General features: G+C 49.4%; 1 protein-coding gene across 1 annotated transcript in view; it reads left to right on the top strand.

Annotated features, from left to right (window-relative positions):
• The window catches only part of TMEM255B (transmembrane protein 255B), a 44,267-nt gene that overhangs the window by 12,825 nt on the left and 5,672 nt on the right, over positions 1 to 25,770 (top strand). Inside the window, exons 4-7 of the mRNA XM_070407411.1 lie at positions 12,126 to 12,215; positions 18,491 to 18,571; positions 21,415 to 21,500; positions 22,975 to 23,134. Coding sequence (XP_070263512.1) covers positions 12,126 to 12,215; positions 18,491 to 18,571; positions 21,415 to 21,500; positions 22,975 to 23,134 — 417 coding nt within the window. The remainder of the gene's footprint in view (positions 1 to 12,125; positions 12,216 to 18,490; positions 18,572 to 21,414; positions 21,501 to 22,974; positions 23,135 to 25,770) is intronic.

Raw genomic sequence — 25,770 nt, 5'->3', positions numbered from 1 at the left:
GCCAGGGAGGCCTCCATGGCGTCTTGAGTTTTGGCCCACTCATCTTGGGAAGGTTTCAGCATGTCCTGGAACAGAATGCGGCCACCACGCTTGTCTTGCAACTTTAAGAGATGCTCAGTGCCCTCGTGCTTCTTCTCCGCCAACTCGCAAAAGAACTGGCCCATGCCCTCAAGAGCCACATCGTCACGGTTGAAGTAGTAGCCCAGAGAGAGGTAGGTGTGGAGGCCCGCAGATGCAGGCTGGCCAGGCGGTTGACGGCAGCCTCCACCTCAGTGGAATAATTGTGACGAATTTGGGAGCTCATGGCTGTTCAGCATAAGGAGTTAAGGTGGGAAAAAAACCCGGTGTGTTGGCTGGTCCCGGAGGTGGTTCTGAGGGTGGTGACTGGATGAGACGCAGGAGAGTGGTCGGAGGCTGGAAGAAGGGGCGGCCCTGGGTCTGTTCTGTCCAAACACTATTGAAGCAAGAGACTGATGCGGGACTGCCGAGGGCACTGCCAGCCTGTTCTTTTCTTGGTCTCCCCTTGACCGCGAGCTGCTCTGAAGCGATGTTGTCCTGCAGTCCAACTCAGAAGCAGCGAAGGTGGATGGGTGGGCGTGAGAGAGCGCCTCGCTCTGTACTCCGCTGGCCCTGGAAGCAAACATCTCAGGACAAAGTGATTAGGTCTATCGGAGCTCTGGATCTCTGTTTGTGCAGCCATGAGCTCACAAAAGTGCTCTGTTTGAAAGAAATGCCCGGAACTTTTATATTTACTGCTCTGTAAGCCATGTCCATGGGAGGCCTGTTGGGAAAAATTAATCAATTTCCAGATGGATCCAAATATCTGCCTGTTAAGAAAGGGCCCTGGGAATTTGCTGATGGAAAGCTACAACCAGGTCTGTTTTTGCTGCCGCTCCACCAGGCATACCATGCAACTACAGCCTTGATGTGCGCATGGGCATCTCTGGAGGGAAAATGAAATTACTGATTCCACCTCAAAGCTACTTTAACTGTCACCCCAGCAATAACCATCAATAACTGTCAACAACCATCAATATTGCATAGAGGGCACTTGTTACTTCACAAGCGTTCCCCGAACACGGATGGTTGTCATCCATCCATTTCTTTCCTCAACCCACATTTACCAAGCGCACTCCATGTGCAAGGTGTCATGTTAGGCACCAGGCGGGGAATCACCTCACAGACCTCCGGCTTATGCCCGGAGCACCAGAGGGCACCATGGGAGGGCTGTGAGGGAGGGCAGAGAAGAGGCAGTTGAGTTTGAGAAGGGCCCAGAAGGTTCCATTCCAAGGCTGGGAGGAGAAGGCGGAGCTGCTGGTGGATAAAGGCTGAAATGAGACCAGGAGAACCAATGGCACCATGGCCCTGTCGGAAAGTCAATGTGGAGTTAACTCTGTCTGAACTCATCTCTCAAGCTCTTTCATCGCGTGATGTGCTGTGAGTGTTCTTTCACCAGATACGATGGAGGGGCTCCCTCCCCAATCCCAGGAGGGTTTCATGACCCCACTGGCATCTTTTCCTGTATATCATCTCCTCCTCTTCGACCTTGACCCTTGTTATTTCTTCAAATGTCAGCTGAAATCCTCCTTTGCTCCATTCCCTATCTCCCTTCACCTGTTTTTCTCTGTGATTATAGACAAGATCCTGCTGCAGGCAACTGATCATCCCAAGGAACATATAGGAGTGTTTGGTCTCCTCTCAGGTGATGAAAACCCTCCATCTTATTCTACAAGACAGGTTCTATCTTTGACATGTGTGACTGTTCGGAAGAGGGGGAGGGTGGGGAAGACAAGAGGAGGGCCACTTTCAGCCTCCTTTCACCTTAAGCAGAGCAGAGCCGAGCCTTTGCTTTATTCCTGTTAGGATTTTTACTTACAGGCTCAGGTCACCAAAGCCACCTCCTGGGAGAGTCTGGAGAGGTCAGGCTGTCCTCCTCCTCGTCTCTGGGTGCTGAGGGAAGGAATAAACACTTAATGAGTGCCACTCCTTGCCAAGCTCCTGCTAGCTGAGCTGTCTCCCTCTCTTGTCTCTCCCTCTCTGTCTCTGTCTGTCTCTGTCTCTCTCTACCTGTCTGCAATGCTCTATCCTCCACCTCCACCTTCTTCTACTTAATTAACTCCAGTTCCTCCTTCATATCTCAACAAAAATGCCATGTCCTCAGGAAAGCTTCCCTAACCTCCGGGATTCATACGTTTATGACATTTATCCGTCCTAGCACTTACCTGTTTATAATGCCATGTTCCCTGAGAGGCCAATCTAGTGTTCTCACCGCCACACACCTTTGCTTAGTGAACGAATGACTCTGTGGAAGACATGAACTTTAGGTGGAAGTGGTTGCAGAGCTTTTGTCTGCAAAGAACATAAACTCCTGCCTTAACTGGCAGAGACTGTGAGGATTTGTATCCCTCCAGGACGTCCAGAGTGGGTGGTTTTATGGTCGGCTGACTTGATGGCTCAGTGTGTCCTGAGGCCCCTCTCCCACAGGGTTGTCACCCTCCTGATAGAGCAGCATCCAGAGGAAGGAAGCAGATGTTGTCTTCCTTTGATTCTCTCGTAGGAAGGAGAAAACTTTCCCCGAGTCCATGACAGACTTTTCCTTTTATCTCATTGGCCAGGTCCATGCTCATTTCAAAACCAACCCCTGTCATTGGATTATCTCACTAATAACAGGTTCACTGAGGAGCTGGGTGGGGTCATTCCCCAGAGGGAGGTGACTTATGTGGCCATGAGGGGCCTGAATAAAATCAACGTTAGTTAGCAGGAAAGAAAGGAGGGGTGGATGCTGGACTGACAGCCAGCAGGATTCCCTACAGAAATTTGTCTTCTCTGAACTGGAAAGTCCAATTTCAGGCAATGCATTATGTCACCTGTGTGTCTGAAAAGATACATCTCATTTCAACATGTAGTCATCGAGAGTTTACTAGGTACCACAAGGGACACGGTCGCTGCCCCAAAGTTTTAAGTTGTGATGCAGTCCATTTTATCTATTTTTTCTTTTACTGCTCAGGCTTTTGTTGTGAAATCTAAGAATTCATCACCACATTGAGGTCATGAAGATTTACCCTTATGCCTTCTTTGAATAGTTTTATAGTTTTAGCTCATTGATCAATTTTTAGTTAATTTTTGCATATGGTATAAGGTAGGGGTCTAGCTTCATTCTTTTGCATGTGGGTATCTAGTTATTCCAGTACTGTGGGGAGCCGCTACAGTGTTTTGGACAGGTTCAAGCCTTGGACTGATGAGAGGGCACAGTCCTCTCATTGCCACGTGCGAGTCCCAGCTTGGAGGGCAGAGCCCTCCCAGCACAATTATAACCTACAGCTGTAGTTGTAAGCTTGAACCTATGATCCGAACATGTGGCCCCACATGCCTGAGTGATGTGGGCTTGATAGAGTTCAGGTGCGTGTAGTTGAGTAGGATGGAAACCCACGAGAATGTTGTAAACATCTTGATCACACCCTTACTTTGCCTCGTGGCATCTGCTATAAAATAAAGACACGGCTTGTGGGCGTCCGTGCTGTCTCTCAGAGAAGCAGCGTCCCACTGAGACCCAGCTTTCATTCTCTTGTCTGTCTTTTCTAAGCCTTTCAGCCACCCCCACTTAGGTTCACCCTTGGCCGTGCTGGCATGGCACCCAGTACCATTTTCTCAAGAGACTATTCTTTTACCCCATTCAATGAACTTGGCACCCTTGTTGAAGATCAATTGGACATAGGTGTTTGGGTTTCTTTCTGAATTTCAATCTCAGTGACATATAGACCACAGTCTATATGTGGTCTATATGTCACAGTCTAGCCTTAGGCCAACATCACACTGTTTTGATTCCTGTAGATTTCTAGTACTTTTTGTAATCAGAAAGCGTGAGTCCTCTCATGATGTTTTTTTCTTTTTCAGGATTCTGTTGTCTATTTAGAGCCCCTTGCACATCCATATGGCTTCTCCATTTCTGCAAAAAGACCATTGATGTTCTGCTAGGGGTTGCATTGAATCTCTAGATCGCTTTGGAGAGAATATTTCCATCTTCACAATATTAAGTCGTGGGATTCTTTCCACTTAATTAGGTCTTTTAAATTTTCTCTCAACAATGTTTTGTATTTTTTTTTTAGTGTACAAGTCCTTTACCTCCTCAATTAAATTTATTTTTAAGTATTTTATTTTGTTGGGTGATATTATAAATGGATTTTTTTCTTAATTTCCTTTTGAAGTTGTTCATTGATGGTGTATTGAAACACCACTCATTTTTTTTTTTTTTTTTTTGTATATTGATCTTGAACCTTGCAACTTTGCTGAATTCATTCATTATTATTAGTAGTTTTTTTGTGGATTATTTGGTAGTTTATATACTTGGAATCATGTAAATAGAGATTGTTTTACTTTTTCCTTTCCAATGTAGGTGCCTTATTTTTCTTTTTTCCTGTCTAATTTTCCCAGGCAAGGACTTGCAGGAAAATATTGAACAGCAGTGGTGAAATTGGGCATCCTAGTCCTGTTGCTTATATCAGGGAGAAAGCTTTTAGTCTTTTACCATTGAGTATGATGTTTGCTGGAGATTTTGGTTAACACCCTTTATTATGTGAAGGAAATTCTCTTCTATTTCTAATTTGTTGAGTGTTTATATCATAAAAAAGTTTGTTAAGTGCTTTTTCTGCATTAATTGAGATGACAATTTTGGTTGTTTTTTTTCCTTCATTCTTTTAATGTGCTATATTACATTGATTGATTTTCTTGTGTTGAACCACTCTTGCATTCCTGGACATGGGGTGTGATCCTTTTAATGTGCTGTTGGGTTCAGTTTGCTAGTATTTTATTGAGGATTTTCACCTCAATATTCATAAGGGATGTGGTCTGCTGTTGATCCTGTCTTTTCATATTTTTGTCTGGCTTAGGTATCAGGCCAATGCTGCCCTCATTGAGTGTCAGGAAGTGCTCCCTCCTTTTCTACTTTTGGAACAGTTGGAGTAGGATTGATGTAATTCTTCTTTAACTCTCGGTATAACTTACCAGTGGAGCCAGCTGGTCCTAGGCTTGTCTTTGTTGGGAGGTTTTTGGTTACTGATTCAATCTCTTTACTTTTTATAGGTTTATTGAGATTTTTTTTTCCTTAAGTTAATTTCGGTAATTTGTGTGCCTGTCAGTAATTTGTCCATCTCATTTGGATCATCGAATTAGTTTGGTGTATAATAATGCATAGTATTTCCTTATAATTCTTTTAATTTCTGTAAAGTTGGTATAATGCTCCCACTTTCATTTCTGATTTTAGTCATTTGCTTTTTTCTCTAGTTTTTGTAGTCAGTTTAGCTAAAGACTTGTCAATATTGTTAATCTTTTCAAAGAACCAACTTTTAGTTACATTTTTTGTTTTTCTATTCTCTATTTTCTGTATACCTGCTGTAACCTTTATTATTTCCTTTCTTTTGCTGGCTTTGGGTTTAGTTTGCTATTATTTTTCAAGTTCTTAAAGTGTTAGGTTATTAATTTGAAATCTTTCTTCTTTTTTAATGAGCGTTGTGTTTGCCCTGTCCCTTGAGTTTGGCTGTTTTTGTTTTCATTTTTGTTCATCTCAAATTGTTTTTAAATTTCCCTTGTGATTTCTAATTTGACCCATTGGTTTAATAGGGTGTGTTTAATTTTCAAATATTTGTGGATTTTCCATTTGTTATTGATTTTTAGCTTTATTGACTGTGGTCGAGAGGAGGAAAGGTAGCGGCAAAGATGAAGAGACAAAGGGTAGGGGTACAGATGGAGGAGACAGAGTGCAGGGGTGAAGATGGAGTAGACACCTGCAGGTGATGGCTAACCTTGGCAAGGTAGGGACAGTCACTAGTGTGCGGACAGCAACATCAGCAGCCTTCGGAAGGTTAGGGAAGCTGAAAGGAGGAGGAGGAGGAGCTACAGGGGAGTGGACATCAAAGAAGTGGTTTGTGGTTTGAGAAAGGAGGAGTTCTGGCCTGTCTGTGGAGGTCTAGTGGAGGTGGAGGTGATGACGGGGGGCTGTGGGGGAGGAGGCAGGGCTGGTGGTGCGGTGTTTGTGGAGCACAAAGGCGTGGAGCTGCTGGTCCGGGTAGGCGTGCAGCCCTGAGTGTGGGGCCGGCGCAGGGCTGGCAGGTGCGGTCATTGTACAGGTTCTCTTCTGATGGCTTTTGCTTTCCCAGGGAACTGAGCAAAGGGCCACCTGCTGCTGGGAGGAGGGTGTGGGCCTGGTCGGAGGAGCAGGTATGGTCCTCAGATGAGTGAGGACAGGTCCCCAAGCTCACCTGTTCAGGTGTGAAGTTGAAGAGCTGTATTTAACTAAGTGTGGGTTTTGGCAAGTGAATACAAGACCATGAGGGAGGAGCAAGGGATTGTGGGTATTCACAGGGTCTGTAAGCTGGGAAATGTGCACACAGTTCAGATGGTGACCAGTGAGGGACCAGGATGAAGGGCCGGGTGGTTGGAGGATTGGTGCCTGTGTGGCAGTGCTGAGTGGGCAGTCAGACGGTGCAGGGCGTGTGGCCAGCGCTGAGAGGGGCTGTGCGCTGAGGAAGGTGGTGAACATGGGCCAGGCGCTGAGAGCCAGGGCACTGGAAGGGTGACCCTGGACCTCAGAGTCACCAAGGAGCGTGGCTGTGGTCACACTGGTGAGGGTGACCGTGAGCCAGGAAAGAGAGAATGACCTGGAGGTCCGTGAATGACAGCCTCCAGGAGGAGTGAGTCAGGGACCTGGACTTACGTCTGGGGTTGTGGGAGGTGAAGAGAGAATGGTCTCCGTGGTGATATGTGCCAAGGCAGAGCCTGGCCTGTCCGGAGTCCCAGGGACCAAGAGAGGGGCAGAGGGACCCAATCAGAGCCAGGAGGGGAGAAGTTACAAAGGGGCTGCGGACTTACTGGATTTTACCAAGGACACCAGAGGGCACAGGGCAAGTTTTAGGAGGCTGGTTTAGAAAAGAAGATGGAGGGCCACATGGGGATGAGGGGCACCCAGAGTCCTGACCGCCCAAGTGACAGCCTTCCCAGCAACAGGCTCTCACCTTCCCCTGTTTTCTTTCTGTCTCCTCTTATCACCACAGCCTTATCCGTCTATTTGGTATTTGTTTTTTTAATCTACTTTCCCTGTTGAAATGCAGATCGGTGAGCCCAGCAGGGATTTGAAGGTGACCTTTCCCCCACAATAACCTGGTTGCCCTTCTCCCAAGGGAAGAGACCCCCAAATGGTGCGATGAAATATTAATAAGTAATTATCAAAATGTTAATAGTGAAATTAAAATATCAATCTAGAGCAGCGGTTCTCAACCTGTGGGTCGCCAACCTGTGGGTCGCGACCCCTTTGGGGGTCGAACGACCCTTCACAGGGGTCGCCTAAGACCATCAGAAAACACATATATAATTACATATTGTTTTTGTGGTTAATCACTGTGCTTTAATTATGTTCAATTTGTAACAATGAAAATACATCCTGCATATCAGATATTTACATTACGATTCATAACAGTAGCAAAATTACAGTTATGAAGTAGCAACGAAAATAATTTTATGGTTGGGGGTCACCACAACATGAAGAACTGTATTAAAGGGTCGCAGCATTAGGAAGGTTGAGAACCACTGATCTAGAGCCTTTCAAAGTTGCTAGAGTAACAGACAGTTTCTATTTGCAAAATCCACAGGTTCTGGCAGGCCTCACACATGGAAAGTGATTTGGTTTGTACCTTTAGGGAACTGATCAGGCTTCTGCTCTGCATTGTCATACTCACCACTAGCGTGAAGGAGAGTTAGTGAAAGGAGTGAAGTAGCTGTGACAGGAAACCCAACTCGGTTTTTCCCAAGAGGCAGCTCTGCCGTTGCTGATTCTGGCAAGTTTTCCGTTTCCAGCCAGAAGAGTTGGAGGAGAGAATTTCCAGCATCCTTCCAACACTCTCACACAGACTCCAGGGCTTACCCACCAAAGGAGTTCTTGGGCAATGTCATGCGTGTGACCATCCCAGCACTGCATTGATGATGCATGGGATCTTGCTAGCACTGAATTTACCACACGCGTGGTCATGAGTTTACCATGGGAACGGTCTGCTAGCACTAAACTTGACTTTTCTCAGGGGTGGGAGGAGGAAGAGCCACCAGGCAGGACCCGTGAGAGTTGATGAGGACATTCAAATGGTGGGGACAGTTTGTGCAAGACCAAATCAGAGCATGGTTATAAATCTGGACAGTTGAGGGCAGTCCTGCTGTGTTGAAGGGTACTTTGGAAATTTTGTGCTTTCTGTGAATTTCTGGATGAAATCAGGTGGAGGTAAAGATGAGGGTCTCTCGACGATCCCAGCTGTGACCAGGCACATAGGGCCAGAGCTGGCCGTCTGGCCAGGACACCTGGGGTTCTCTGAGGAGTCATCGAGTTGGTTCATCATAACCTCATGGGGCAGCAGGTTCTGACATGGCTCAGAAAAATGACAGGGCATTAGGGGGGGTCATGTACAGTGTTGTTTCTGGAGGTTTCTCAGGTAATAACATCACAGTTGTCAGAATTAGATGGGAAGCCCTGTGCTAAAGGACTTTGGGAACTCCAAAGTGGTTTTGTTCATCTTTGAGTCTCTTCTCCTTCACCCTCTTTGGCTGCAAATTCTGCCCAACAAGAATTAGGGGTTGGGAATGCAGACTGGTGCAGCCACTGTGGAAAACAGTATGGAGTTTCCTCAAAAAATTAAATATGGAACTGCCATTTGACCCAGTAATCCCACTTCTAGGAATATATCCCATGTTCATAGCAGCACAATTTACAATAGCCTAAGTGCCCATCAGCAGATGATTGGATTAAAAAACTGTGATACATCTACACAACGGAATACTATGCTGCTGTAAAAAAGAAAGAACCCTTACCATTCGCAACAGCATGGATGGACCTGGAGAGCATTATGCTAAAGGAAATAAGCCAGTCAGAGAAAGATAAATATCACATGATCTCACTCATTTGTGTAATATAATGAACAACATAAACTGATGAACAAAAATAGATCTAGAGACAGAGAAGCATCAAACAGACTATAAAACTTCAGGGGGAATACAGGGGAAGGTGGTGGTGGTGGGGGGTGGGGGATAAGAGATCAACCAAAGGACTTGTATGAATGCATAAAAGCATAACCAATGGACACAGACACCAGGGGGGTGAGGGCATGTGCTGGGGGTGGAGGTGGCCGGGGAGAGGTCAATGCGGGGAAAAGGAGACATATGTAATACTATAAACAATAAAGAATATAAAACAAAACAAAGCAAACCACATACAAGAGTTTAAGTTCAAGCTCCCAAGTAAAAAAAATAAAAAGAATTAGGGGTGCCCTTATGGGACAGAGTGTGAGCTGTGTCCGTCCCCTCCAGCTGCTGGGTTGAGGGTCCTTGTGGTAATCACAGAAGCACCCTTGGCAGGAATAATGGTGACATACCACCCTTCTCTCCCAGCTGATTAAATCGAGCTGGTGTGAACTTGGGATTCAAGGCCAGTGTGAAAGAAAAGCATGAACCACGGGGCTTCGTATTTCATCTTCGAAGGGTGTGCGCCGAGCGAGGACAAAGAGCGTCCATCTGGGAGCGGCAAGAAGGTCAAAGGAAGAGGCTGGAAGGACAAGCCGCCAAATTAGAGGCAGGCTTTTCCCCCCCCCCCAGAAAAGCAAAGGCCCCTGGCCTCCCTACTGGGAAATCTGAAAGTTGCTTCTGAATCTTTTATAACGACAATGTTTTGTTTTTATTTTTTGTATAACAACAATACAAATGTAGGGAAGTCCGGCTAGATCAACGGTTCTCAACCTGTGGTTCGCGACCCCTTTGGGGGTCGAACGACCCTTTCACAGGGGTCGCCTAAGACCATCAGAAAACACATATATAATTACATATTGTTTTTGTGATTAATTACTATGCTTTAATTATGTTCAATTTGTAACAATGAAATTGGGGGTCACCACAACATGAGGAACTGTATTAAAGGGTTGAGGCATTAGGAAGGTTGAGAACCACTGGGCTAGATATAATTCCTCAAAAGATTTTTACATAACTCTGTCCATTATAATGATTTTATTTGTATGCAGTAATTTCATAGGGGAAGAAGCCACATGGATTCCCCCCTCCCCATTGAGATAAAGGAAGCAGTTTTGCCTTAGGCCATATTTCCTTAGTGTTGATGAACATCAAATGTTCCGTGGTAGGTAGTGGAGCTCCTGGCTGGCACGGCTTCTGGAGGAAATTTGGTGTATTTTTCCAGGGCCTCCATCATCCTCAGGGTAAGGTGGGTCCTCCTTTGTGCCTACATCCAGAGCTCTTGATTTACACCTGTTACAGCGTTATCACCCTGGGGCGTCCGCTCTTCGGGGTGGGGACCCATCCCATTCTGCTTCTCTCCAACACTCAGAGCAGCTACTGACTCATTATTGAGTCCATTGACCCAGAGCAGCTGTGCAGAGGACCCTGTGTTAAAATTGCCTCAGCACCGTAGAAAGTCCAATAGGAAATCATTTTGTTGTTGTTGTACAGATCAAGGCTTATGCAGGCACAGCTGCCACAGGTGGCCCCAAGTTCTTCTTTAATAAACGCATCATAAAATGCCATCTATTGTGGGAAAGGCCAAGGACATCTGCTGGCTTTGTCACATGTGCACCCACAGCACCTAGAGCAGCTCAGGTGTCCAGAGGCATTTATTCAACCCACTGATAAGTCATAGCCCCGCACCTCCTTTCCAGATGGGGAAACTGAGGACCAAAAAGGTGACCAGTTCAGAGATCCCCCCAAAAGGACTCAGGAGACAGCTCTGATTTGCAATGTTGGGGGGCTGTTTTCATTTGGAAGCAACACAGAATGGGACTGGAATGGGGGTGTGAGGGAAGGGGCTGTGTCCAAGGCAAGCCTGGGAACTGGCCGGCCTCCTTTCACCTTGGACAGCAGCATGGACGGCGCCTCCCGTTTCGGCATCTGTCCCCTTGTTCACATCAAAACTGAACTCAAAGTTCCGGGGTGTCCGGGCAGGCAACGTTTCTTACCAACTCCCTATACTTAGTTGGATATATAAATAATGCAGACTCACAAGGATGGAGAGGGAGAGGGCCATATGGAATACAGTCACCTGTGAGCCTGACTGCATTATTAATGAGTAACTCAGCCACAGGGAGGGAACCAACCTAAGTCACGTGGGGAAACAGGTTTTGACCATATTCTCTAAGGCTAGAGACAAAAAGAACTGCACACAAATATTGAACTCTAGATAGTAGCTTGTTTTTCACAAGGTTTGGGTTAGTAATTCCCAAACTACTTTAATGCACATTCTAGGGCCAAGGAAATACGTATATGGTGGCTCATGAGAGTGGAGTTCTCATTGCTGGAGAGAGGAGTTATGATAAGGAAAGTCATGAACGTGGTTTTGAAAGGGTTGGAATTTGAGGGAAGGAGACAGGATTCTTTGTACGATTTTTGCTATTTGTTTTGGTAAACTTGAAATTATTTCACAAGCAAAAATTTAAAGAAATGGTCAGCAACTGTAAGAAAAGATCACCAACCTCAGGTTGGTAAAGCGTAAAAGGTTAATACTACGAAGCGTTGTTTGGGATCTAAGGAGATGGGTGTTAGACTATCAGGGAGAGGGAGTCCAATTGGCCAAGCCCCTTTATGGGGCAACGTAGCCTTCTCGCTCAGAGTCTAAGAGCAGCGATCCTAAGTGGGTCCTATCTAAAAGTATGGGTTCTTGAATGTTCCAGGAATCTATCCTACTCATACATTAACACAGATTTTATATGGAGAACAAATTTAGGGTCTTTGTAGCAGAGTAAGTAATAGCAAGAAATTGTAAACCATTTAAATACCCATTGTAGGAGCTGGTTAAATAATCTCTGATTATTCGTGAGGATTGTGCAGAGGGGCGGGAACTGAAGATCCCCACCCACAAAGCAGCCTATTTATCGTGTGAAATAAAATCAACAAGAATGTGCCTTGTATGGGGTGAGCTCTGGCCCAGGGTCTGTTCGAGGCTGTGAGTCACTGAGGACAGAGGTGGTAGGGAAGAAGTGAGAATTCTGCAAAAGGCACGGCTAACATCAGGCGGGACTTGGAACTGGTCTGCATTTGAAAAAAGGTTTTTGTTAAGCACTGGACACCCACACCCTCCTCTTGTCTTCTGCTTCCAGCTGGTGGCAGCCATTGTGTTTATCAGCTTCGGCGTGGTGGCCGCCTTCTGCTGTGCCATCGTGGACGGCGTGTTTGCCGCTCGGCACATAGTGAGTTCCATCTTTTTAATTTTGCTCTCAATCGCTTCCCTGGGTTTGAAAGATCTACATACAGAAATAACTTCCCGGAGCTCAGAGACCTTCCCTGCTTCTCTCTCCGTTTTTGTTTGTCAATTGATGTCCTTCCTTCTGTCACTTTTCTTTATTGCCTGCAAAACACACATATACACACACACACACACAAACACACACACACGTGTGCGCACACACCATCCCATCAGTCAGAATCAAAGTCTTCAACTTCCCAAGTAACTTTCCTCAGGTCATTCTTTAAATTTAACAAGATGAAATACATCCCGAAATCTGCTGACTCATGCCTTCACAGGTTTTATAGTTCAAATCTGTTTCTCTTAAACGGTTATGACAGCCCTAGCTGGTTTGGCTCAGTGGATAGAGCGATGGCCTGTGGACTGAAGGGTCCTGGGTTCGATTCCGGTTAAGGGCACATGCCTGGGTTGCAGGCTTAATCCCCAGTAGGGGGGAGCAGGAGGCAGCCGATCAATGATTCTCTCTCATCATTGATGTTTCTATCTCTCTCTCCCTCTTTCTTCCTCTCTGAAATCAATTTAAAAAAAAAAAAGGTTATGACAGAATTTTCCAGCTTGACACTGTAACCTGTGAAATCCTTATAGGTTTACCTAATGGTGTGGAAGCCTGAGATGGAAGATTCTGTCAGTGGTTACAGTCATGTGCCACATAATGATGTTTTGGTCAGTGACCGAGTGCATGTATGAGGTGGTCTCATAAGATTACAATGGAGGGAGAGAATCGAAGATGGCGGCATAGGTAAAACACCAGAGACTGCCGCCGTGGACAACCACTTCAAAAATACAACTAAAAGTCGGAGCGGACATCAACCAGAACCACGGGAAGGCTGGCTGAGGAAAGTCTCTTCAACTAGAAGCAAGAACAACAGCATTCCTAAGTTCAGCGGAGGCGCAGTGTGGAAAATTTAAAGGTACGGTGGTGCGGTGGTGAGGGTGCGCGCGCAAAGCGGGCTGGCGTCTGAGGGCGCGATTGTCGTTTTCAATTAGGAGCGAATCTCAGACTCTGGGCTACAGATCCGGGCGAGTCTCTAGGGACCCAGACTCAAACGGGAGAAGCGGGACTGTCTGGCTACGGCCCCTCCGAGGTTTGCAGCGATTGCTGGGACAGAGAGGCAGAGCCCCTGGGGACGGACTGAGAGCGGCCATAGCTGCTCCCTCCCCCCGCCCTGTCGAGCCCGCCCCGCCCAAACCCTGCGCACAACCATTTGCCCACCGCCTCAGGCTAGGGCTGGACTAGCACCTCCCCTGAGGACTGAAGTTTTCCCACAGCTGATTTCCACCGCCAGTCGGCCTGATGGTCAAATCCCTCTAGTGTTAACTACAACAATTAAGGCTTCGCTAGAACAAGACTGCGCACAGAGACCACAAGGGGGTGCACCAAGAAAGCATAAAAGATGCGGAGACAAAAAAATATGACAGAAATGGAGGATATGGAGCTAAGAATAGCAATTTTGAGGGCTTGCCATAAATTTGTGCAGAGCCTCACGAAAACTAATGAGACCCTCGATGCTACGATAAAGAAATTAGAAAGTAAGCATACACGGACTGAAATAAAGAATATTATACCCAATAGCAGACCAGAGGAGTGCAAGAATCAAACCAAAGATTCGACAAAAAACACCCAATTGGAAAAGCATAATGAAAAAAGAATCCAAAAGTGTGAAGACAGCGTAAGGAGCCTCTGGGACAGCTTTAAGCGGACTAATATCAGAGTCATTGGAGTCCCAGAAGATGAGAGACAGCAAGATATTGAAAACCTATTTCAAGAAATAATGGCAGAAAACTTCCCCCACCTAGTGAAAGAAATGGACTTACAGGTCCAAGAAGCGAAGAGAACCCCAAACAAAAGGAATCCAAAGAGGACCACACCAAGACACATCATCATTAAAATGCCAAGAGCAAAAGACAAAGAGAAAATCTTAAAAGCAGCAAGAGAAAGAGGCTCAATTACCTACAAGGGAATACCCATACGACTGTCAGCTGATTTCTCAACAGAAACTTTGCAGGCCAGAAGGGAATGGCAAGAAATATTCAAAGTGCTGAATACCAAGAACCTACAACCAAGATTACTTTATCCAGCAAAGCTATCATTCAGAATTGAAGGTCAGATAAAGAGCTTCACAGATAAGGAAAAACTAAAGGAGTTCATCACCGCCAAACCAGTATTATATGAAATGCTGAAAGGTATCCTTTAAGAAGAGGAAGAAGAAAAAGGTAAAGATACAAATTATGAACAACAAATATGCATCTATCAACAAATGAATCTAAGAATCAAGTGAATAAATAACCTGATGTACAGAATGAACTGGTGACTATAATGAATCAGGGACATAGAAAGGGAATGGACTGACTATTCTTGGGGGGGAAAGGGGAATGGGAGATTCGGGAAGAGACTGGACAAAAATCATGCACCTATGGATGAACTCAGTGGGTGGGGAGTGAGGGTGGAGGGTGGGGTGGGAGCTGGAAGGAGGGGAGTTATGGGGGGAAAAAAGAGGAACAAATGTAATAATCTGAACAATAAAGATTTAAAAAAAAAAAAAAAAGATTACAATGGAGCTGAAACATTCCTATCGCCTAGTGACTTCATAGCCACCGTCATGTTATAGTGCAACGAAGTACTCACATGTTTGTGGTGATGCTGATGTAAACAAGCCTACTGTGGTGCCAGTGGTAAGACTGAGACAGAGGAAAACACAGCAGAACCTCCCAGGTCCTGTGGGCTAGAGAGCCACCTGGAAGAGGTGGAGGCCCAACGCCCCCAGCCAAGGCCAGAACTGCACCACAATTATCCTTCTAGGTCAGTGGTTCTCAGCCTTCCTAATGCCGTGACCCTTTAATACAGTTCCTCATGTTGTGGTGACTCCCAACCATAAAATTATTTTTGTTGCTACTTCATAACTGTAATTTTGCTACTGTTATGAATCGTAATGTAAATATCTGATATGCAGGATGTATTTTCATTGTTACAAATTGAACATAATTAAAGCATAGTGATTAATCACAAAACAATATGTAATTATATATGTTTTCTGATGGTCTTAGGTGACCCCTGTGAAAGGGTCCTTCGACCCCCAAAGGGGTCGAGACCCACAGGTTGAGAACCGCTGTTCTAGGTTATTCTCTGTTTGTCGAATAAATATTTACATTTATAGCACTTTTTAGGAAATGGTGTATACTTTGTCCCAGACTTTCCCCCCCTTGTTTCTTATTTTTGGAAAGTTAATTGATCTAGGAGTCCCTGGCTCATATTTGATGTCATGGTTTCAGCACACTGTTTGGTTGGAACAGAAAGCATATCCTTTGATCCGAACCTGATTTCCCATCCAGTGCTAAGTTACTGAGGCCAGCAGGTTGCTGTGGTGTTGGACTGTCAAACCTGCATTATCTCAAGTGTCACTCAATCAGCAAATATTGATCAAGGGCCTCACCTGAGCTGGGAGTGCAAAGATGGACATGCCTCTGCCCTTTCCTCGAGGAGCAAGCGTCCTAGTGCTCAAACCATGCCAGCTGGGGGTTGACAATGCCAAGGTCTTCTACGGAGACAATCCATGTCTGCCCTCAGGGCGCTGGTGGAGTGGGAGGAGTGCCCGAAGGCAGATGTGTACTTGGGGGACCTGGACATCTGCTTACAGGAGCATTTGAGTGATGCTACCTGACCTCGAGCCAACTGGTTTCCTCTCACCACGAGGCAGCCCATGTGAAGCCCGGGTGGGGCATGAGGACCCTCAGTACCAGGACCAACTCGGACTGTGTGTCTGCGGCTGCTCACAAACCCATCCCTCTCTCTCAATGGAGATGGAGAACAACTTAATAAGAACAACTTAATAATAAGAACAACTTAATAATTTCTTAAGACCATTTTCAAAATGAGATCATTTTAAGGTTTTTACCTTCCCCACCAAATTGAAGGCTTGGGTCTGGAAGGTGGTTTTGGGAACCCTGGTTGTGAAGGAAAAACCAGCCTTGCCTTCCTGAGGAAGAGGGTCCCTCCTGACAGAGGGCCTCCCAGCAGCCGCAGGTGGGTCCCGCCCGGAGGCTGTGTCGCTGACTCTCTCCAGGCAGAAATTCCCTTAAGAGCCAGCGGTTTCCCAGGTGGAAGGATCTCTTCCGTCCAGCACGGCAGGAGTGAGGACGGAGGCGTGCGCCCCTCAGCCCCATCTTGTTTCATGGAGGAATAGGATGTTTTGAAGCCCTTCATCATTGCAGGCGAGGTCTAAATACCGCTAGATAAAATTCCAGGCTCCCGTGTTCCAAACTGGCTGGGCACCTGGTGAAGTGGAATGTGAGCCCTGGCAGATCTGTCGGGAATGAGCCCACCTGTCTGTTTCCACCCAGTCAGGCATTCGGTCAGGCCTGCTGGGCTGTGGACTCCGGGGGTTCGCGGGTCATTGCAGGAGAAATGGGAAACAGTGGAGTTTGTGGCCATCACTGGGCCTCCTGTGCCAGTTCAGGGAGGACTGCCTTTCGCAGAGCAACGTTGTGGTCACCCCAGAGTGTGTTAGTGGCTACTTTGGGGCATCGTCAGTGACTGATGGCACCCAACCGCACTGGCACTCTGATCTCGGACTTCCAGCCTTCAGAACCGTGAGGGATAAGTGTGTGCTGTTAAGCCATCCCGCCTGTGTATTTGTTCTAGCATCCCGAGCTGACTGAGACAGAGCTCATGGGAAGAGGCTCTCTGAGACCTGGGCAGTCAGCTCTTGAGCTGGACTGGACTTTTAGACCAGGAAGGCGTGAGGGTGACTTTTGGTGACTCATGAACAAGGACCCTTTCAGCAAGGCATCACCGTCCAGATGGGAGGGGCATTTCCCCATGGTTACAGGCACGAAGGAGAACGCCTGTCCACAGGGTCATCCGCTGGAACCCGAAGCTTGTCGCCTGCACATGATGCAGCCATGTGGACTGTGCAGGCACTGGCCTGACTCCCTGGGACAGACACTGAGCCGGGGCTGCGGATGAAAGAGCCTGGCTGGGATGATACCAGGAAGTGAAGGGAGGAGTGGAATCAGGCAGGGGGCCCCTGGCAGAGGGTTCTTCTGGGGTATAACCGACCCGGTACACCAGCTGCACCAGCCTCCTGTTTCCACAGCCCTTTCCACCACCTTCTACGTTCCACGCACATTTCCTGTGCCCTGGCGCCTGTCTTCCTGCAGGAAGATAGATTCTGTGAGGACAGGGACTCGGTCCCATCCCCCCAATTGCCATAGGTCCAGACCAGGCCTGGCGTGTAGTAGCCCAGTCCGTCAGTAGCTGCTGCCCGGGTGAACAAATATGTGACTGTCCCTCTCTGTTGCCATTGCCATTGGTAGTTTTTTTATACTCTTTTCTTAGGTCAGAAGTAAGACTGCTTTGAGAATTATAACTAACATAACACAGTATTAAACCTGACTATAATTGTTGGGATTCTAACTCATTTTATAACTTACAGATTATGTAGTTTCATGGCATTTTATAGCTGTTCTCTACCAGAGATTATAAACATTTTGTAATTGTCAGGGTTTTTTAGGGGGAGGGGGGGGGGGCGGATCTGTCTTCTTCACTAATCCCCTAAGGGCAGGAACTACACCCTTATAATTTGGCTCTGTGTCTACTCCGTGGATGTTGGGGAGAGACGCATGGATGAATACTTACGTAGGGTGACAGGTGGATGTATGCTTGGGTGGTTGGTGGGTGGATGGATGGGGATGACTGGATGGATTGCTAAAGAATAGATAGATGGAGGGATGGAGGATAGATGGATGGGTGCATAGATAATTGATTGATTGCATGATTAGGTGATTGGCTGGATGAATAAATTAGTCTGAAATTCATCTTGCTCCCTTCCTAGTGGAAAAATATGTTTTGCTTTCCAAGAAAGAGACAGGAGCCAAGGGGTCAACTTGCTGAGAGTTGTAGGAGGGCACCTCAGAAAGTCCTGCAACCCCTCCTGTCAGCTGCCCTACGCTGATTGATGAGAGATGTGTCAGCCCAGCCTGCGGGGACAGGGTGCCTGCTCCCCTGGGGCCTTCTAGTCACCTGCCTCCGGGATGCAGGAGCTGGCTGCTCTGGAACGAGGTGTGGCATTTCCTGCTGGGTGTTCTGCATGGCAGGCTGTTAGTCGGCATTGGCGACTCTCCTGTAGAGAGGCCTGGAAACGGCAGACAGGTCTGAAACTGCCTCTGGCCACTCCCGGTTTAGAGAGGAAACTCTGAATCCCATTGTGTGTTTGTCTCTAGGAGACAAGACCCCTCACCACGGGAAGATGCCAGTTCTACTCCAGTGGGGTGGGATACTTGCCCGACGTCTACCAGACGGAGGTAAGCAGGAGCACTGGCGGATGTGCCTGGCTTCACTCTGCTCATCCGCGGATCCCACTGTGCCTGCGTCCCTAGTTTAAATCTGAATGTCTGGGTTCTTACAGTTCTCCCTGTCATGTCTGCCCTCTGTGCCTGGGTGAGACTTTGTTTTGAGCTAGCTTTGACATCTTAATGTATTGTATTTATTCTGGAATCACAGCTGCCGACTTGTTGTCTTTGACCCACAACAGTCCTACAATTCACTAGTCCAGTTCGTTGTGGCCTATCTGATGAGCCTTTTGATTGACTTAATCGCTGCAATAAAAAGCTAGTGCACTACATTTGCGTTGGCCAAGAAACTCCTCCACGGTCCCCAGGCCAAGGACATCTGCAGGGTGATTTCATTTCTATTTCTAGCCACATGAAATGCCAGGAGTAGCAAAGTGCCCCATGGCATGCCGTCCTCTCCCAGACCCAGGAGGGCACGCCACTCCCTTCGTCTGGCTGTGTCACTCCAGCTCTGTGCAGATTTGCTGGTTTAACTAATCACGGGCTCTCAAACTGCATACAGATATCAAAGAGGGGACAGAGTAGCCAGGAGAAGCAGGAGAAGCAGGAGAACACCGGAGGCAAACAGCATGGTTAACGTCCTGCAGGGTGGTTGAGGTGCTCCGAGAACCATGGAGGAGAAGGTGCATTCTGGATGCTGTAGCATGAGGCCCTGAGTGGCCAGTGGCCAGGTTCCTGCTGCTGACCTGAGGCTCCCTGTTGCCCTCTCCAAGCAGGCGGCACAGTTCTCCTCCAAAGGCTGGTCCTGGTACGTGTGGCCTTTCTCCTGGCCGGAGGGAGCCTTGGGGACCTGTCCTGTTCAGAGTGGTCATGGGCTCCCCAGGCCCTCTATGTGTGCCCCTGCGCTCCAAAGGCCCTGGTGCTGCTCTTCCCTTCCTTCTACTCAGGTGTTCAGTCCAGTTCAAGGTCAACTGTTGCCCTCTGCTCCTGGGATCATGGAGGAGCATGGCCCCCTCCTGACCAGATTTGTCAGACCATTTGATGACCAGCCCATGTGTGGGGCTGCCGCAGCTCCACCCCCTCTACCAGGGCTTCTTGAACCCCTGGCCATAGGACTCAGCCCAGGAGCTTGATGCTGTGTCTCATCCTAGGGAGGAGGTTTAGTGGACCTGGGGATTTAAAAGCTTCCTGAGGCCCAGATGGTGTGGCTCAGTGGTTGAACATCAACCAATGAACCAGGAGGTCATGGTTCCATTCCCGGTCAGGGCACATGCCCGTTTTGTGAGCTTGATCCCCAGTTGGGGCGTGCAGGAGGCAGCCAACCAATGATCCTCTCTCATCATTGATGTTTCTATCTCTCTCTCCCTCTCCCTTCTTCTCTGAAATTAATAAAAATATACATTAAAAAAAAAATAAAAGCTCCCCGAAGATAATGGGGAAGAAGCTGCCCACACAGTTCAAACAAGGGGCCAGCAATGTTCTCCATAAAAGGTCAGTAGTTTTAGGATTTGCAAGCCAGCTACTCTCTTCACTGCTCTGTGGGAGCAGCCACGGCGATGCAGCCACGATCTAGTGGGTGGACTGGCTTGGCTCCAGGCCCCTAGTGGCTGACCCTGGTCTAAGCCACCATTCCCTGCTATTGCTCTCCACACTTCCTAGGAGGGCGCACCTCCCAAGAGGGGGCACCTAGGGTTAGGGTCAGGCCTTTTGACCTCCAACTCCCCATGCCGGGGCTCTGACCTGCCCACGAGCTGTTTGCTGGGCTCAGAGCCGCACCTTGCCCTTGCTCCCTCCTCCCCCGGGCCCTGTGCCTGCTCGGGACTGTTGTCTTGCCAGCCCTCCAGTGTGACCTGTCACGCCTCCCGGCCCCAGTCTCCTTCCGGGTCTGAGTCACGCTGGTGCTACTTCCATGGCTCCCTGCCTGTGTCTGGTCTCCTCCCCATCGGGACTGGTTCCCAAGCCATTTCCAGAGTAATCTTTCTGCAACGCTTCTCAAGAGCTCTGGAGTGCCCCATTGCCAGCTTGGGTGGTTTCCAGAAGTTAACCACGGAACTCGGAAAGGCAGGCCATGTGCCCAAAGGGTTGCTGAGCTTGCCGACCCACTGGGGCCCCAGAGAGGCTCTGAGGACCTCTAGGGTATGGTGTGCCCGGGTCTCTGCCCCTCAGAGCCACGTCAGCTCCTGCAGAAAGAGCTGGGAAAGTTTGCTCGAACCTCCTTCCATCACTCGGTGTACGATCCTCCTCCTTTGGAAGCTCTTTCCCCCCAAATGTCACTGTCTTCTTTCTGAAGTCAGTGGTCTCTGCCCTGCTTACCTCCAAACTGTGGGGGGCATGTCTCAGGCCCCCACATTGTATAGCACTGGGGGAAGGAGGAAGGCATGTGTTTTTCCCTAATCTTGATTTTTTTTAATCAAAACGTCCTCTAAACATTTGTAGCCTGAGGGGAGGCCCCTGTGTGGGTTAGGCAGCCAGTGGCTTGGTCAGATCAGGCTGCTGGGAGTTGTTCTCTGTGTTGTCAGGAAGGGTCCTCCCTGGAGGTACCCCCACCTACAGGAACCCCTGCCTGGAGGGGTCTTTACCTGCAGGAATCTGCCTGGAGGGATGGTGCTCAGAACCCTCTTCCTTTCCTTGTGACTGAGCCTGGTCCTCTAACTCCTCCTGCAGGGCAGAGTCCTGTCACGCCCCAACCCCAAAGCACCTGGGATAAGGGGATGAAGGGGAAGGTCAAGAAATGTGGGCTCAAGAGGGAGAACTGCCTGACTGACCAGGGTGCAGCCCTGCTCATCATGGGAAGAGAATGAGCGGGCACACAGGGGACAGGTCCCTGAGACCCGGCAAGGCCTTTCTGCTTGCAGGTCACCTGTCACTCCCTGAATGGCAAGTGCCAGCTGAAGGTGAAGAGCAACACCTGCTATTGCTGTGACCTCTACAACTGCCAAAGGTGAGTCCAGCAGGGAGTTGGCGGGGGGGGGGGGGGAGGTGCCTCATGGGAGGAGGGGAGGCAGCCCCTCTTCTCATGCCTCCCTCCTCCCGCCTCTCTGCTCTTCCCTGTCCTTGGACACTGCACCTACACCATCACCTGTAGTCTTTACGTGAGGGAAGGGATGAGAAAACCGAGGCTCAGTGATGTGGTGCGGTGTGGGGAGGAGAAGTGTTCTATAAGCCCCATGATCATGTCTCTGTAGTGAGCTTGTGCCTCTGGCCTGTGGAATTCACCAGCCTTTCTTATTGTTTCCCCCCACCACCCCCACCCCAGCTGGGACAGATGGCTTAACAGGGCTGGAGTTGGGTATTCCCCTCGATAACACTCCAGCAGGTTAGGCCCTGGGCACCAGTGTCCCCGAGGCCAGGCCTGTTGAGAAAGCAGCTCTGGCTGTTTCAGAACTGTCCCTTTCCCTCCCCCTGCTGGAAGCCTGAGAGCATTTTTCTGGGTATTTAGTGTGGGACCAGGTTGAGCTCCCGAAGGTGAATCTCACAGCTTTGTGGGGCCCCTATGACTGGTTCCCCACAGGTTTTAACGCTCAGACTTATTCACAGCAGCTCACCATTACAGATCCGCTTTCTACCCCGGCCCCTGGGGCCCAGGCGTTTCCGCTCCTGAGTGTGTCTGCGGAGCTGGGCTCCTGTATCCACCTGTCTGCATCTCCAGTCTGGGAGCAGCCGTGGGTCCTGCATCCTCCCCTCTTAGGACCCAATATGAGTTGTTGATTTTCTAGGCTATTCGGCTTTTTATTTGTTGTTGGGTCTAAGCTGGAACCGAAATCCTTCCCCCATTGTCTTCTACATTTGTATTAACAGCTTGAACACTTACCTTAAAGCCAGGGGGAATTTTAACGCTTGCTCCTGGGGTAGTCCCCCCTGAATTGTTGGAAATCCCAGGGGCTTAAGCTGCACCCCCTTCCCCGAGAAAAGGGTCCATCCTATTTCCAAGATGAAATGGAGGAGCTGCATGTGTGGGTCATGGCGACTGCCCCCAGCAGCCTACTGTGGCCAGGATACAGGCTCATCTCAGCCATGCTGTGGGGGCCAGGATGAATCCCTCCATCAGCGCGGCCGCTTGCTGAAGGCTGACTCAGTTGGGGCCCCATTGGTGGGGCGCTGGGGTCTGCATTCTCCCTGTGCAGGGCCTGTGTTTGGGGAGTAGGCAAGGTGATGGTGCCATCCTCTCTGCTCAGAGCCCGGGGCTCCTTCCCTGGGTGGGGACAGCCTTGCTGCCTTGGCCTCAGGGTGCCATTGGGCTGGTGCCTCTCTCTGGCATGACCAATGGGGCCCTCGGGGCCTTTGAGAGCAAAGACCACGGCCAGTCTGGATTCAGTTCACCTGGCCCAGCCCTGCATCCTCCCAGCCCGGCTGTCACCTGGCAGGTCCTCTCCTCGCAGGCACAGGTGACACTGTTGTCTCCTCCCCGTGTGCAGCACCGAGTACTCTCCCACCTACTATGAGTTCGTGGGCGTGAGCGGCTGTCAGGATGTGCTCCACCTCTACCGGCTGCTCTGGGCCTCGACAGTGCTCAACGTCCTGGGGCTGTTCCTGGGCATCGTCACGGCCGCAGTCCTGGGGGCCTTCAAGGACATGGTGAGTAGTGCCACCTGGGCTGGGCAGTGACAGCACTAGGGATGGACCAGGGCTTCGGGGCCCACCTTCTCGCAGGCACACAAGGCAGGCCTCGTGATCCCCCCTCACAAATGGGGAAACTGAGGCTCATGAACACCACCTGCCATACATTTTAATGACAGCCAGCCTTTGCCGGTCGTTTCTGGAAGCAGAGTCTGTTCCAGCACTCGCCTCCACCCTCCGAGGAAGAACCTGAGCTTGACGCTTAGATGTGTCTGTCTCCACCACCTCTCACCCCGACTGCGTGTGCAATCACCAGAGCCTCCGATTTGGTAGATCTGGAGGGGTGGGTGGTCCTGGGGTCTGCACTCTCCCAAACTCATAGGTGATTCTGATGCAAGAACTAAGGAGAGCGGGTGCTTAGTGTGTGCCGGAGCGCCAGGAAGGGGCAGTGACTGCAGGGCCTCACTGTGAAGGCTGCTCTAGCTGAGCCTCCCCTCAGCATGGTTCCCTTTTCACAGGCAAATAGCCCTGCCTGGGGCTGGGCTGCAGGATCCCCCTTCTCCAGTCCTCTCCCTGTGGCACCTCTTTGTTCCAAACTAGAAATTCTCACCACCGTGCCACCTCCTGCAACAACCCTCCCTTCATCCTAGAGGTGCCGCAGGCGAAGGGCAGCCCCTCAGAGTCCCCAGTTGCAAACCCCTCGGCATGCACATAACATCTCAGAGAGAGGAGCCACCCACCATGACCCAGTGTTAACTCTAAGGTCAGTGTGAACGCACCTGCAGGCAAGTCACCTGCTCTGCAGCTAAAGCTCTTCCCGAGTCTCTTGCTACCCAGCTGTTCTGGAGACTTTGGTCATTGACCGTTTTTAGTAGCTGAGCCTGGATTCCTCCCGAGATCTGTGATTTTCTAAAAGGTTTTGTTTCTCTAGATAAAATCTGAGCTAACACGGGACATCTTAGTGTCCCCTAGGACCCAAACCTTCCTCCTGGCTGCCACCCTGGAGGGGGCTGCCCGCCTCTCCAAGCTCTGGCTGTGGTCATAAGATTCTTTACACTCATGGAAAAGACAAGCACCCTCCAGGGATGAAAGTCGCTGGTCACCATGCCTTCAGCAAAGTCTCCAGTGTGTGCCACAGCTCTCCCAGGGTGCCTGGGGTCTGCAGAGGGTCCCACAGGGCACCCTCTGCGAAAACCCTCAGTATAGGTGTTCTATCAGGAATGTAGCGATGCCCCAGAAGGGCCCCTATTTCCCACCAGACCGCAGCGTTGTGTCTAAACTCTGCTCTGGACAATTTTCTTTCTCCAACCCAAAGCTCTGGGATGCTGTGAGAAGCAAAAAGCATGATTTCTTAACATTTTACACCTACTGAGTACATCTTATCTAATAAAGAGGGAATATGCAAATTGACCACCACACCATAACAATCAAGATGGCTGCACTCACAGCAGAGGCTGAGTTCCCATAACGAGCCTTAACGAGCAATCAGCAGGAACCTGAGGCTGCGCCCCTCACCTGGTGGGGCTTGACAGGGGACCTCAAGCCGTGCCCCCTGCCCTGGCACTGGGCCAGGGGACCTCAGGCCACGCCCCCCCACCCTGCGGGGCTTGACAGGGGACCTCAGGTCATGTCCCCAGCCCAGCGAGGCTTAACGGGGGACCTCAGGGTGCACCCCCCGCCTGGCAGGGCTTGATGGGGGACCTGAGGCTGCACCCCCCCACCCAGTAGGGCTTGATGGGGGTGGGGCTGGCCGGGTCTGGATCTAGCCCAATGGGGGTGGGGCCAGCCGGGTCTGGGTCTTGTGCTTTTTCGAGGTGCACATGGGTGGGGACTTGACTCTGGTTCCCATGGTGCACCCCAGACTCTGACAGGAGAAAGATTTTCATATACATTTTACTAATTTTCTTTCATCTCTGACACTTCTATTATAGAGAAAGGGCAAATAGCAATATTAAAATATTTCCTCTAATTAATTCCCTTTTAATGTGCACGAATTTTGTGCACCGGGTCACTAGTACTCTTATAAGTTTAATGGATCTTATAATTTAAAATTATTTTAAGGAACGAAGGCCCTTCATGAACCAGCTGTGTGTGCCCTCTCAGCGTACGAGGGCTTCATATGCAGGTCACACATGCTCATCACACTGGTGCAGAGTAAGTCCCTTTGCCAAGCAGGTGGGGCAGGGGGAGTCTGGGGTCTGCAGCGCGGCTCCTGAGGAGGTGCCTGGGCACCGTGACACTTACAGACAGTCATTTAAACCCTGTCTGGCCGGGAAGGGTCTGCACTGAGCCTCAGGTGTATGTACTGAGAAACGAGGTGGACAGTCCTGTTGGCCCAGCTGGGGGCTCCTTGAGGTCACCAACACAGAAAGGTAGACAGGAGGCCAGGGCAAGACCAGGCAGATGCAGGCAGCCAGGGCCAAAGCTGGGCCGGGCCTCCCAGTGCCTCCTGCAGACAGAGTGAAGCTGCCCATGCCAAAATGTTTAGCTCCCTCATGGGAGAACCCCCGGCCCTGCCCCGTCCTTCCTAAACCCCAAATGGCAAAAATGCTGAGCAAGGCCAGCTGGGTTCCTTTTCAGCCCATGAGATCATCTGTGAACCTTGACCTTCAACCTCCATCATCCTTGCTCAGCCCAAGCCCCCCAGGGCTCTG

The sequence above is a fragment of the Myotis yumanensis genome, unplaced genomic scaffold, assembly GCF_028538775.1.
Source record: "Myotis yumanensis isolate MYYU_CA2020_CCGP unplaced genomic scaffold, mMyoYum1.0.hap1 SCAF_3, whole genome shotgun sequence".
In the NCBI taxonomy this organism is placed as follows: Eukaryota; Metazoa; Chordata; class Mammalia; order Chiroptera; family Vespertilionidae; genus Myotis; species Myotis yumanensis.
This window is presented reverse-complemented; position numbering and strand designations above follow the sequence as displayed.